The 14,198-nt window shown below is 43.0% G+C and overlaps 1 protein-coding gene across 2 annotated transcripts; it reads right to left on the bottom strand.

The window, feature by feature from the left end:
- Positions 1–2,537: 2,537 nt before the first annotated feature.
- Positions 2,538–6,224, bottom strand: TMED9 (transmembrane p24 trafficking protein 9). Of its 2 annotated transcripts, XM_082379572.1 has the most exons (5): positions 5,984–6,217; positions 5,714–5,814; positions 4,836–4,961; positions 4,328–4,474; positions 2,538–3,372 (listed from the first exon to the last, which is right to left on the bottom strand). In XM_082379572.1, the coding sequence occupies exons 1-5, from the start codon at positions 6,165–6,167 to the stop codon at positions 3,223–3,225; spliced, it is 708 nt and encodes a 235-aa protein (XP_082235698.1). In that variant the 5' UTR covers positions 6,168–6,217; the 3' UTR covers positions 2,538–3,222. The 2 variants fall into 2 exon arrangements, with proteins under 2 accessions (XP_082235698.1, XP_082235699.1); XM_082379573.1 differs by lacking the exon at positions 4,328–4,474 and having other exon boundaries at positions 5,984–6,224.
- Between the last annotated feature and the right edge of the window lie 7,974 nt (positions 6,225–14,198).

Below are 14,198 nucleotides of genomic sequence, written 5' to 3'. Positions count from 1 at the left end.
TCCACAGGGTCCGCCGCTCCGGCCGCGCCGTCTGCTCCCCGGAGCTGCGGCGTCAAAGGTTCCGCATCCAGAGGAACACGTGAGCGCTCCAACCGCCTGAACTGCTAACTGCTTTCCGGGGGCCGCTGGACATCCCGAGAAATTGAGGCCCCGGAGAGGGCTCAAGTCAATGGGCTTGGACTGGACTTAGACTCCAGACTTCCAAACCAGCGCTCTGGGATAATCTGCATCTTCCTCCTCTTCCCAAGGGAAGGCGTCCAAGTAGTCCTGCCGTCAAACCAAGTGCATTCTTTCTCGGTTGCAAGCTTGGAGGGGGGGCAGGGCCAAGCTCAGGGCTCAGTCTTGCGTTCAGCCTGATACCTCAAGTGACACACCAAGTAGTAGTTAGGAGACAGGCACTAAAGGCAAATTGGCTGGATTTGAAACCTGACTCTGCCAGTTCGGCTGTGTTTTGGGGCACAGCCTGCTTCTGTTTCCTCATCTGAGTATATAAATGGTTCCTGATTTATATGGTTGCTGTGAGGATTAAAGGAGAAAATGCAAAAACTTGGTACAGTGAAGGGCACAATAGTCAACGCTATATAAATGGCAGCTATCAGCCAGGAGAGGAGTACTTTGGTGGAACTGAGAACTGAAGAAGGGAATAAGATTGACTTCCCATATCTGCCCTGTCACCCTGAGAACTTAGGCCCCAGCTGGGCCAGCTTCCCACCTGGGAAAAGAAAGTGGCAAAGTTATTAGACTTGATCTCCTCTGTTCTTCCAGGCAAAGTTTAAGTTTCCTAATAAATATTAATAGCTAACATCCGTTGAGTTCTTACTATGTGCCAGTCATTTTTCTAAATTCTTTACTACTGTTATCTCAATCTGTCCTTATGAGTATTGTACTTATTATGCCCACTTTAAAGATGAAGGAACTGAAGCACAGAGAGGTAATTCAGAATGTAAGCCCAGGTAGTTTGGTTGCACAATCTATGGTCTCAACCACTCTGCTTCTGAGGGGACTTCACTATAGTAGGTAGGAAATTAATCATTCCCAGGAGCCCCCTTTCACCCAGCATACAACCCACCAGTCCCCTTCCTGCTGAGCTCTCCCAGGGCAGCGTACCTTATACCAGAACCTCGACAAATCCAGCCTAGATTTGGCTGATGACAAAGGCAAGGCTGACCCCTGCAGAGACAGTCAGGTAAGGCCAAAGATGGAAACTGGGAGATGGGCCTGACCTGGAAAGCACAAGCCCATCTTAGGGGGATAGCTACCATTCACTCCAGCTAATTGTTGTCGCATCAGGATGAAGCCCCCCTAGTATCAGATCTAAGTCAGGTTTCATGTAAAAATCCAAATTAACTTATTTTAAACTGTGACATCCACAATCATGTTGATAATTAGTACCCCTAATATGACAGGATGAGAATGGCACTTTCCTTTTGTGGTCTTTCAAAAACCCAGGACCCCAGTCTAATCATGAGGAAAAACATCAGACCAATTGCAATTGAGGGAAATCTACAAAATGCCTGACCAGTATCCCTGAAAACTGTCAAGGTAATAAAGAAGTCTGAGAAACTGACAGCCAAGAGGAGCCCAAGGAGACAACTAAATGTAACAATAGTATCTCCTAGATGGGTTCCTGGAAGAAAAAAGACACTATGTAACAACTAAGGAAATCTGCATAAAGCATAGACTATCACTATTGGTTCATTCATTTTAACATTAACAAATGTACCATACTACTGCATGATGTAAACTATCTTCACAATTTTTCTGCAATTTTAAAGCTGTTCTTAAAAAAGTTTTTTTTCCCTAAATGTGGAGGCCTTAAGTGGCAATATGAGCTCAGACTACATTCTCCTGACAGTTCAAGTAGTCCCCAAACTTGCCTCCCAACCCCCAGTCTCCTTCTCACACACTGTTGGATTACCCTTCCTCAAGTTTTATTCAGGGTGTTCTAATACTCAAAACTTTGTTGAACACTGGGTAATATCCAAATTTCTTACCTGGCGTTCAAGGCTCTTCTAACTCTAACCAACTTTTCTTTCCAGCTTTCTCACAACCCCGCCCCCTCAACTTCAGCTGACACAATGCCCATCTATCTGCATACCAGCTGTTTGCCTGTTTTCCTCAACCACCCCTGTCCTGCCTTCTTTCATCAGAATCCTTCCTCTCCTTCAAGGTCACTGCTGAGATCCCATGCTATTGGTTAAGTCCATCAGTATCCCCCTCCTGCCCCCAACTCAGGGATTCCTGTCCTTTCCACACCTGCAGCATTCCTCTGTTCAATGTACAGTACCTTCACTAACTAGGCACTTCCTTGAAGCACCACAACAATTCTGTCCACCTACGTTTCACTTGTTGGATGGTCTTGGGCAAAACCACTACCCACTGTCACTGGAGGGTATGGAGAGGATGAAAAGTATGAAGTTCACAGGTGGGTACTCATCTTAGAATGTGAAGTGCTTTGCCCATTGGAAAAACTGACACTCCCTCAAGCACCTTGCAGTGCTATGCCCACTGACAGTACAGTAACTTTACACTGGACAAGAAGTTAATTTTTTTTTTATTGGGAAACCAATGTAACAAACCTAAACTTATTGAAAATGAAATCAGTAACTAAGACTCTGCAGGCCCCATCCCCAACCAGCACCAAGGCCTCTATTTGGCCTAACCCCAGTTTCTCTAGTCCCCAAAAGAACAACCATGTGAAGAACCCGGGGTCCACCTCAGGGCTACCTTCCCACACTGCAACTCCCTCTACCCCACCCTCAATTGACACACACACCCCGGATCAGCAGGCTGGGTCTAGGCCCAAGGAGGGAATAGTGAGGTTTCCTGGGTGGCAGGGAATCACGCCCCAACCTGGTCAAAATTCCAAGTTAGGAAAGGAAGACAGAAGGAGGACTTGGCTTGCCCACCCACTCCCCTCCCCCCAGTCATCCCAGACAATAGGCTCACATCCCTGATCAGTAACACTGTGATTCTGAGGTGTCAGTAGGGCTCCCAGTGGCTTCAGATTACTGCAAAGGGCCCAGGGGAGGGGGCAGGCATTTACGCTACCACCTGCTCAGTATTAGCCAGCCAAGCTGCTACCCTCAGCTTGTGCTGTGGTCCCTCTCCCCTGCAGACACCCATGGCTGGGGACCAGGCCTCCTGCCGGAGAGAAGTCAGTCCAGGAGGCCCTTGCTTCCCCAGCCAGGGAGAAAGGATGGCTTGGGAAGCCTGGGACGGCTACACCAGCTTCTTGGCTTCAAAGAAGCTCTTGAGGTGTCGCATCTGCCAGACGCCGATGGCTACGAGAATGAGGGTCTGCAGGATAGACCACCACAGCACCCTCTGGTTGGTGCTCTCGCTGGTCTGCCGGAAGCGCTCCTCTCGCCACTGTGGGAGGGGAGAAAGGAAGACGAGCCTGAGTTGGCTGGGCCCCACCTGGGGCCACTAGAACTGCTGGGTTCCCTCCCCGGAGGATGTCCCAGGGCCAACTAACTTTGCCCAGGTTCCAGTCAAGTGCCCGAAAAAAGCCACCCCACCTGGGAACTGTCTTCACCCTCACCAGCCAGATGACCTGAGGCAACCCACTCATTTCTCCTAGGTCTATTTGCTCATCTGTAAGGTACAGCCCTTACCTGGTCCTACCCTGATGCCTGTGGGAGTGGTAAAGTGGCTGTGGTATCACCCTATCAGACAGAGCTGTCCTGGAACACTCAGAAGTGGACTTGCTCTGAGCCCTCTGCCTCGGTCTCCCAAACTGCTCCTTGAATATTGTGTGCACAGGTTGCAAATTGGTGGTCCAGGGGCTGGATCGAGCCCATACATGTTTTTGTTGGCTCACACAGTGTTTTGACAACATTTAAAACCCAGAATTTTTTACATAAAAAACCGGGACCTCTAAATGCCTCTTAAAACCCTGGGATAGCAATTCTGCAATGCTGCCCTCAGCTGACCACAGTAGTTGTTTCCATTTAGATAGGTCACTATTCTACCCGTCATTATGGTCACAGATCCATTCATGATACCTGCCTGCCTCCTGGACACCGGTGAGATTGAAACCCCTGATCCTGGGAGCACTGAGAACCATGGAAATAACACCCAAGGTGTTGGTATCAATTCCTGCTCTGTCATTTTGTGTGTCTCCTAATAAGACAATGACAGCCCCTTAAGAGACTGCCTCCTCAATTACAAAGTAGTTAGTAATACCCAACCTACCTTTTAGACTTGCAATGCAGCACAGACATGTAAATCCCTTGGGTTCATAATAAATCTGACATGTGACTCCTGGCTAAGTCAGTGTGCAGCTTCTGGGAAGAAGCCCACTGCTCCTGGCTCAGCCACTCACCCGCTGGTAGTTCTGCTCTTTCTGGATCTGCTCTACTTGCTCCACCAGCTGTCGCACTCGTAGCTGCAACTCACTCAACTTGTCTTTGGCAGCAATTTCTGCATAGTCGTTGGCATGTTCACCTACCTGGATGTCCAGATGAACTCTCTGGAGACAGACAGACAAGGAAGATAGGAGAATCAGGTAGTCCTGCTCTGTCTTCCTGCCAGGGCCTAACAGCTGGTCCTCCCACCTTTCTTTATCTGTTCATTTAGGCAACACTGACTGAGGCCTCGTCAGTGTCTGGCCCTATGGGGCTCTAGGCCCAAGGGCAAGAATAAGCCTTGGCTGATACTCTGACCAAAGCATATACAAAGAGCTCCGCAACCACACCCTGAATGTTCACTGGAAACCCAGCTGTATTAAGAGACACAAAATCTGACATAGTCATCTCACACCTACAGTGGCACCAGTCCCCAGTCTTGACCAGGGGCTAGAGGCTGAAAGAGTCCAACATGGGTCCACTTACCAGCATGCCTCCAGCAAAAAGGGAGAACTTGGTGGAATTGGAGTGAAGACAGATCTGGTGCTCACCAGGGGTATGGGAGGTAAAGGTGAACCTGCCTTCAGAGCCATACTGCCGGGCCAGGATGACCTGGAGAGAAGGGACTTCAGTGAGTATTATGGTAGGAATAGGACTGAATGGTGCGTAAGGCTCTAAGTGCCTCAAAAGTTGACAAGCAGAGCCCTAGGCATCCTACAAAACTAAAAGCTCCAATGCTGCTTAGCAGCAGTTGCCAAAAACTTGCCTTCGAACTATCTGGAGAAGGGGCGAAGAGTCTGACATTAGGTTGGCATGTGACCACTCTTGGAAAGGGCTTTACTTTATTCATAGCTCATGCCCTTTCAACTCTTTTGCTGTCATTCTTTCAAATGAAAGGTGACAGTTGAACGGTTTTGAAGTTTTGTTTTTTGGTTTGTTTGTTTTAATATCCTTATTTGTTAAATTAAAAGCTGCTCATTCTTTTTGGAAAGTACCCTGTTCCGTGAAATCCTAAAGTCTTATGTCATAGCTTTAGAGTCGACAAAACTCTTTGGTTTCTAGCACCACAATTAATCCACTCATCACATCTATAAGACAGATGAATTTCTATTTCACAGACCAAGGAAATGGCTCAGAGAAGGCAACTGACTTGGCGGGTTCATGCAGCGGTCAGTAACAAGTTGAGAGAAGCAGCCAGCACCGAAAAAGCCCAAGGTTAGCCCGGAGGGAAAACCCAGGATCTTCCCACAACACCAACTGTTTAGCAGATGCGGAAACTAGGAGGGGACGAAGTACCGGCGCCTGCTTGGTCTGGCGCTCAAGTTCAGAGCGGAGGGCTCAGCGGGGCTAAGGAGCCGACTCACCTTGTCCTCTGGGTCCTTAACCTCCACGAACATGCCAAGCCCGGGGGTGGCCGGTTGGTACTCCTCTCGCTGCTTGTCATACAACTGCGTCCGGTAGTTTCCTGGAAGCAAGCAGGGCGAGCCCAGTCAGAGGAACGCGAGGTGGCGCTGAGTCCGCGGTCGGCAGGGCACGCCGAGGACGCCTGCTCCCAGCTCTGAGGAGATGACCCTCCCGCACCCCCCCGCCCCAAGACCGCGGTCTTGTTGAAAACTCTCTCCCTTCCCTCGTACCTATAACCATGGTCTCGTCCGGAATCTCCTCAATAAAGCACTTCTTTTCCGTCTCCCCGATGTGGAAGTAAAGCGCGCCTCCGCGGGCCGCAAACCACAGCAGTAGCAGGAGGGCCCGAACGACCCTACCCAACCGGGCTCCGGGGCAGAGCCCAACAACCCGCACGCCCCGCTGCGCAGCCATCTTACCCCACTTGCCCGCGCAGCAGCAGCCGGCCCCGCCACGTAGCCCTGCCGCCGCCGCGCAGCCTGCCGGGACAGCGAGTTCCGCCGGGCGGACTACAAATCCCAGATGCCCCGAGACCGCGGCGCGGCGGTACCTGATTGGGGCGCCGCTTCTACCTAGGAGCGAATTGGGGCCGCAGAATTGAGAAATTCTTTCCTTTGACCCTCGTCGCGGCCCAGTGACTGGTGTTGATTATCAGTTTTTTACAGATCATGAAACCAACGCAGTTTGACTCGCGAAGCGAATTATGATCAGGGACAGGATTCGAACCTAGGAACCTTGACTTCCCTCGGCATAGCATCTGCCACTCGGTTTGCTTCTGTTTTTAAAAATAGAATTTTGAAAAAAATGGCACAAACAATCCATGAATTTATCTTCGAAAATGTTTCAAATAGTGAAGAAGAAGAAAAAACAAGAAACAGCAGCGGGAGCAGCCGCAGCCGCCGCCACGGTACCCCTTTGCCATGTCTTTGTCCCCCAAACGCCGTCCACTAGTGTGTGTGCTTCCAGGCATCCTACCACACCCCCCTGCCCCACCCCCACTCCCCCCCGCCCCACCCCCACTCCCCCCCGCCCCACCCCCACTCCCCCCCGCTACTCATCCACGCCGGCTTTGCTGCCAGATACCAGCCTTGATGACTCGTCTCTGAACCGGGGTTCAGTGCCCCAGTGGCAGGCTGGTAAAGGAGTATTGGTGGGGGTCTTGGGGCGGAACTGCGCGTTTTGGAGAGCTCAGGGTCAGATCAGCAGAGATCTGCCTTTCGTGAATTGTATCCGAATTTCAGTGTATTTTGGTAGCTCTTCTAAGGAGTTGCAGTTTATGATTGTGCTACCTTAAGACTTCATAGAAGCTTCAGTTTTCTCTTTATTTTGAGGTCTCTTTGTTGTTTCATTTGTCCCTAGGGAGGGGGGTTTAGTGGGAATGCGTTTAGCTTTCTCCCTCATTGGAAAGTCTTTACCTTATTTTTCTTAACAGTAATAAAATTCCATAAAATGAATGTACCTTATTTTTTTTAACCATAACTGATGAAAGTGGTTAAGATTTCTATCCCACTAATTATTTGCTCTTACAGATAATGCTGCAGTAAAAATTCTTGTTCATTTTCTAAAAACCATTGCTGTAGGACATAGTTTTGTTGATAAGAGATCACAAAATTATCCTCCCAAAAAGTTTGTACCATATTACAACCTCACCAACAGTGTGTTGGAGTGCTTACTTCCTCATACCCTGGTCAAATGTTCTTAACCTTTTAAATATTTGCAATATCAGTGGATGAAAGATAGTATTTCACTATCCTTTAATTTCTATTTCCTTGAGGACTGAACATTTTTTTATTGGTCATTTGTTTTCTTCTATGAATTGCTGGTTGTGTTTTTCTTTGTGCTATTATAACTACATACTATATTACTGCTGTTGTAACCACCACTCAAAATTAACAAATAATTACAGAATTAATAAATGATAACATTTTATGATAATACTTTCAGGTATTTTTAAAATTAAACTTTTTATACTGAGATAATTGTCGTGATCCAAACGCGGGTTGGAAAAGAATTTCCAGACACAAGGCAGAATGTAAAGAAGATAGAATTTATTAGAGGGAAGGGTCACTGCCAGAAGAGCAGGCCGACTTCCTAGTAGTCTGGGAGAGTCGAGCCCGAACATGTGCTATTGATCAGTTTTTATAGACAGAAAACAAAGGAATGGTCCGAGGTGAAAATTTCATTTACTGATTGGTCGAGGCACATATACCTTCCTTCTCTAGAGTGGGAGTGGGACAGGGCATATGCCTTTCCTTATTTGGGACAGGTCCCATTGCCCAGGTGGGCGTCACCCAGGTGGGCTCAGGAATTTCGTAACCATCGCAACATAGTGGGGAGGGCGATTAAGAGTCTGGTAGGGGGTGTAACCCTGCAACTTTTTCAGGCAGGGTCCTGAAAGCACCTTTGTCCTTGAAGCACCATTGTCCTTGGAGCACCACAATAATTATAGATTAACTTGAAGCTGTAAGAAGTAACTAAAGGAGATCCACAGTGCCCATTACTCTGTTTCCCCCAATGGTACCATCTTGCCCAAGTATAATACAATATCACAACCAGAATATTGACATTGATACAGTTAAGACACAGAACACTTCCATCACCACAAGGATACTTCATGTTGTCCTATTATAGCCACACCCACTTCCCTACTCCCTTACCCCCTCTGTAACCCCAGACAACCACTAATCTGTGTTTTCCATTTCTATAACTTTGTCATTTCAAGAATGTTATATAAATGGAATCATACAGTATGTAACCTTCTGCAATTGGCTTTTTTCACTCAGCATAATTCTCTGGAGATTTATTCATTTTATTGCATGTTCCAACTGTTAGTTTCTTTTTATAGTAAAAAAATAACCATTCCACACAATGTATAAAGATATAATTTTGTAACATCAACAATTGAAAGGGGTGAAAACAGATCTGTTAAATGAGCAGAGTTTTTATGTGTTATTGAAGGTAAACTGGTATAAATTCAAATTAGAGTGTTTTAACTTTAGGATGTTAAATGTAGTCTCCATGGTAACCACAAAAAAAAATAGCTAAAGAATATACACAAGGGACTACCCTGGCGGTCCAGTGGTTAAGACTCTGTGCTGCCACTGTAGGGGGCACAGGTTCGATCCCTGGTCAGGGAACTAAGATCCTGCATACCATGAGGCATGGCTAAAAATAATAATAATAATAATATGCACAAAAGGAAATGAGAAAGAAATTTAAATGTTTCACTACAAAAACTAATGCAAAAGAAATAAATGCAGAAAATGAGGGACAAAAACCTATAAGGGAAATGGAAAAAAATAGCAAAATGACAGAAGTAAGTTCCTCTTTATAAGTAATTACTTTAAATGTAATTTACTAAATGTAAATAGATTAAATTCTCCAATCAAAAGACAAAGATTGGCAAAATGGGTAAAAAACACAATCCAACTATATGCTATCTGCAAGAGACTCATTTTACTTAATTTTATTTTACTTTTTTATTTTATTGGAAAAATATTATATTTTGGAAGAACTCACTACTTAAGGTGACAGAATTCCACAATCAAATTACATGAAAATATACATCGCAATTTATTTGTACAATAGGTGAGAAAAATCTACAGTACAGAAGAATAGAGGCAAAGAAATATGAAGGGCTAAGGAGAAGGCTATGAGGGTAAACAGCATTTTTAATAGCAAACCCAGAAGTTAAGTAGAAAGCCTGTAGTTGTGCATGCTTTGTTCATCCAAACTTCACATTAGGTAACTGAAGGACAAAAATAAAACCAAATTTTGTATTGTTTGGGGTAAATTTCAATAATTTTAATCTGAATTGAATTCAGAACCAACTCTCTTTAGTTCTGGGGGATAATGACTGAATTCAAGAGCTCTCAACAATGAAAAAATGTTATTGCTATATCCAATCCAAGAGATGAGTGCAAGTATAATACAAAAGAAACAAAGCACCTAGTGATGACCATTCCTGTGAAGTCATCATTAAAAATCAAGTAGTTGCTTATTGAGTATTTCGGTATTTGAACTAAATTATTTGAAAACTTCCTGGCAGACAGAAGAGATAAAAGCAAAGGGGAGGGGACTTCCCTGGTGGCGCAGTGGTTAAGAATCCACCTGCCAATGCAGGGGACACGGGTTTGATCCCTGGTCCAGGAAGATCCCACTTGTCACAGAGCAATTAAGCCCCTGCACCACAACTACTGAGCCTGCGCTCTAGAGCCCGTGAGTCACAACTACTGAGCCCGCATGCCACAACTACTGAGCCAGTGTGCTGCAACTATTGAAGCCCGCACACCTAGAGCCCGTGTTCTGCAACAAGAGAAGACAGCACAATGAGAAACCCGCACACCGCAACAAAGAGTAGCCCCTGCTCGCTGCAACTAGAGAAAGCCCATGCACAGCAATGAAGACCCAATGCAGGCAGAAACTAAATTAATTAATTAATTAATTAATAATAAATTCCATTTACAATAGTATAAAAATAAAGCCTTAGGAATTAACTTAACCAAGGAGGTGAAAGACTTGTACCATGAAAACTGCAAAAAATTTCTGAAAGAAATTGTAGAAGACATAAATAAATAGAAAGACATACCATGTTCATGGATTGGAAGAATAAATATTTTTATGATGTTGGTACTACCCAAAGCAAGTTACAGATTTAATGCAATCCCTATCAAAATCCCAATGATTTATTTTTGCACAAATAGAGAAACCCATCCTAAAATTCATGTGGAATGTCAAGGGACCCAAAATAGGCAAAACAATCTTGAAAAAGAAGAATCAAGTTCTTGATTTCAAAACTTACTACAAAGCTACAGTAATCAAAACAGTGTGGTACTGGCATAAAGTACAGACATGTAGGTCAATGGAACCGAATAGAGAGTGCAGAAATAAACCCTCACATATATGGTCAAATGATTTTCAACAAGGGTGCCAAGACCATTCAGTCTTTTCAAAAAATGGTGGGAAAATAGGTTATCCACATACAAAAGAATGAAGTTTAACCCTTACCACCATATACAAAATTAGCTCAAAATGGACTCATGACCTAAATATAAGGCCTAAAACTATAAAACCCTTAGAAGAAAACATAGGGCAAAAGCTTCATGACATTGGATTTGGCAATGTTTTTTTGGATATGACACCAAAGGCACAAGAAACAAAAGAAAAAATAGACAAATTGGACTTCATGAATAAATTTTTAAAATGTGCATCAAAGGAAACGATCAACAAAGTAAAAAGGCAACCCACAGAATGAGAGAAAATATTTGCAAATCATATATTAGACAGGGGATTAATATCTAGAATATATAGAGAACCCCTAAAACTTAACAACAACAAAAAAACAACTCAATTTGAAAATAGTAAAGGACTTGAATAGACATTTCTCCAAAAAGATATACAAACAGTCAATAAGCATATGAAAAGATTCTCAACATAACTAATTATTAAGGAAATGCAAATCAAAACTACAGTGAGATAGTACCTCACATCCATTAGGATGGCTAGTATCAAAAAACCCAAAAAGCAGAAAACGAGTGTTGAAAGGATGTAGAGAAATTGGAACCCTTGTGCACTGCTGATGGGAATGTAAAATGGTACAGCTGTTGTGGAGAACAGTATGGTGGTTACTCAAAAAACTAAAAACGAGAACTACCATATGATCCAGCAATTTCACTTCTGGGTATATACTCAAAAGAATTGAAAGCAGGGTCTTAAAAAGACATTTTTACACTCATGTTCATAACAGCAATAGCTATAATGTAGAAATTCAAGTATCCATTGATAGATGGATGGATAAGCAAAATATGGTATATACATACAATGAAATATTCAGCCTTTAAGAGGAAGGAAATTCTTGTATATGCTACAACATGGACAGACCTTGAGGATGTTATGCTAAGTGAAATAAGCCAATCACAAAAGACAAATACTGTATTACATCATTTACATAAGATTCTTAGAGTAGTCAAATTCATAGAGACAGAAAGTAGAATGGAAACCCTGAAGGGTTATGGGAGGTGGGGAATGGAAAGTTGTTATTTAATGGGTATAGGGTTTCAGTTTTGCAAGATGAAAAGAGTTCTGGAGACAGTGGTTATAGTTTCATAACAATATGAATGTACTTAAACACTACTAAACTGTACACTTTGAAATGGTTGATAGTAACTTTTATGTTATGTGTATTTTACCACAATATATTGGGGGAAAAAAAGGAGGCTGCCACTGTCCTTGTCCTCACGGTGAGCCACAGCCACCCCTGGCCTCCGCAGGAGACCCTCCAAACTAGCAGAAGAAATAAATTTTGGATTTTAAAATCAATGCTGAGCAGAAGCAAGAACAACTACAATCCTGCAGCCTGTGGAACAAAAACCACATTCACAGAAAGATAGACAAGATGAAAAGGCAGAGGGCTATATACCAAATGAAGGAACAAGATAAAACCCGAGAAAAACAACTAAATGAAGTGGAGATAGGCAACCTTCCAGAAAAAGAATTCAGAATAATGATAGTGAAGATGATCCAGGGCCTTGGAAAAAGAATGGAGGCAAAGATCGAGAAGATGCAAGAAATGTTTAACAAAGACCTAGAAGAATTAAAGAACAAACAAACAGAGATGAACAATACAATAACTGAAATGAAAACTACACTAGAAGGAATCAATAGCAGAATAACTGAGGCAGAAGAATGCATAAGTGACCTGGAAGACAGAATGGTGGAATTCACTGCTGCGGAACAGAATAAAGAAATAGAATGGAAAGAAATGAAGACAGCCTAAGAAACCTCTGGGACAACATTAAACGCAACAACATTCACGTTATAGGGGTCCCAGAAGGAGAAGAGAGAGAAAGAACCTAAGAAAATATTTGAAGAGATTACACTAGAAAACTTCCCTAACATGGGAAAGGAAATAGCCACCCAAATCCAGGAAGCTCAGAGAGTCCCATACGGGATAAACCCAAGGAGAAATGCGCCAAGACACATAGTAATCAACTTGGCAAAAATTAAAGACAAAGAAAAATTATTGAAAGCAGCAAGGGAAAAATGACAAATAACATACAAGGGAACGCTCATAAGGTTAACAGGTGATTTCTCAGCAGAAACTCTACAAGCCAGAAGGGAGTGATATACTTTAAGCATGATATACTTAAAGTGATGAAAGGGAAGAACCTACAACCAAGATAACTCTACCTGGCAAGGATCTTATTTAGATTCAATGGAGAAATCAAAAGCTTTACAGACAAGCAAAAGCTAAGAGAATTCAGCACCACCAAACCAGCTCTACAACAAATGCTACAGGAACTTCTCTAAGTGGGAAGCACAGGAGAAGAAAAGGACCTACAAAAACAAACCCCAAACAATTAAGAAAATGGTCATAGAAACATACATGTCAATAATTACCTTAAACGTGAATGGATTAAATGCTCCAACCAAAAGACACAGGCTCACTGAATGGATAAAAAAACAAGACCCATGTATATGCTGTCTACAAGAGACCAACTTCAGACCTAGGGGCACATATAGACGGAAAGTGAGGGGGTGGAAAAGATATTCCATGCAAATGGAAATCAAAAGAAAGCTGGAGTAGCTATACTCATATCAGATAAAATAGACTTTAAAATAAAGAATGTTACAAGAGACAAGGAAGGACACTACATAATGATCAAGGGATCAATCCAAGAAGAAGATATAACAATTATAAATATATATGCACCCAACATAGGAGCACCGCAATACATAAGGCAACTGCTAACAGCTATAAAACAGGAAATCAACAGTAACACAATAATAGTGGGAGACTTTAACACCTCACTTACACCAATGGACAGATCATCCAAAATGAAAATAAATAAGGAAACAGAAGCTTTAAATGACACAATAGACCAGATAGATTTAATTGATATTTATAGGACATTCCATCCAAAAACTGCAGATTACACTTTCTTCTCAAGTGTGCACGGAATATTCTCCAGGACAGATCACATCTTGGGTCACAAATCAAGCCTCAGTAAATTTAAGAAAATTGAAATCATATCAAGCATCTTTTCTGACCACAACGCTATGAGATTAGAAATGAATTAAAGGGAAAAAAACGTAAAAAACACAAACACGTGGAGGCTAAACAATACGTTAGTAAATAACCAAGAGATCACTGAAGACATCAAAGAGGAAATTAAAAAATACCTAGAGACAAATGACAATGAAAACACGACGATCCAAAACCTATGGGATGCAGCAAAAGCAGTTCTAAGAAGAAGTTTATAGCTATACAAGCCTACCTCAAGAAACAAGAAAAATCTGAAATAAACAATCCAACCTTATACCTAAAGGAATTAGAGGAAGAAGAACAAACAAAACCCAAAGTTAGCAGAAGGAAAGAAATCATAAAGATCAGAGCAGAAATAAATGAAATAGAAACAAAAATAAATAGCAAAGATCAATAAAACT

Source organism: Balaenoptera borealis (assembly GCF_965194805.1).
Source record: "Balaenoptera borealis genome assembly, chromosome: 2".
NCBI lineage: Eukaryota > Metazoa > Chordata > Mammalia > Artiodactyla > Balaenopteridae > Balaenoptera > Balaenoptera borealis.
This window is presented reverse-complemented; position numbering and strand designations above follow the sequence as displayed.

Excerpts from the sequence above, each read along its gene's own strand:
- TMED9 (XM_082379572.1), bottom strand. The coding sequence starts at position 6,167 with ATGGCTGCGCAGCGGGGCGTGCGGGTTGTTGGGCTCTGCCCCGGAGCC. Across the intron at positions 4,962-5,713 it reads TTAAGGACCCAGAGGACAAG|GTCATCCTGGCCCGGCAGTA; the intron begins GTGAGTCGGCTC and ends CCTTCTCTCCAG. Across the intron at positions 4,475-4,835 it reads TTTTTGCTGGAGGCATGCTG|AGAGTTCATCTGGACATCCA; the intron begins GTAAGTGGACCC and ends GTCTGTCTCCAG.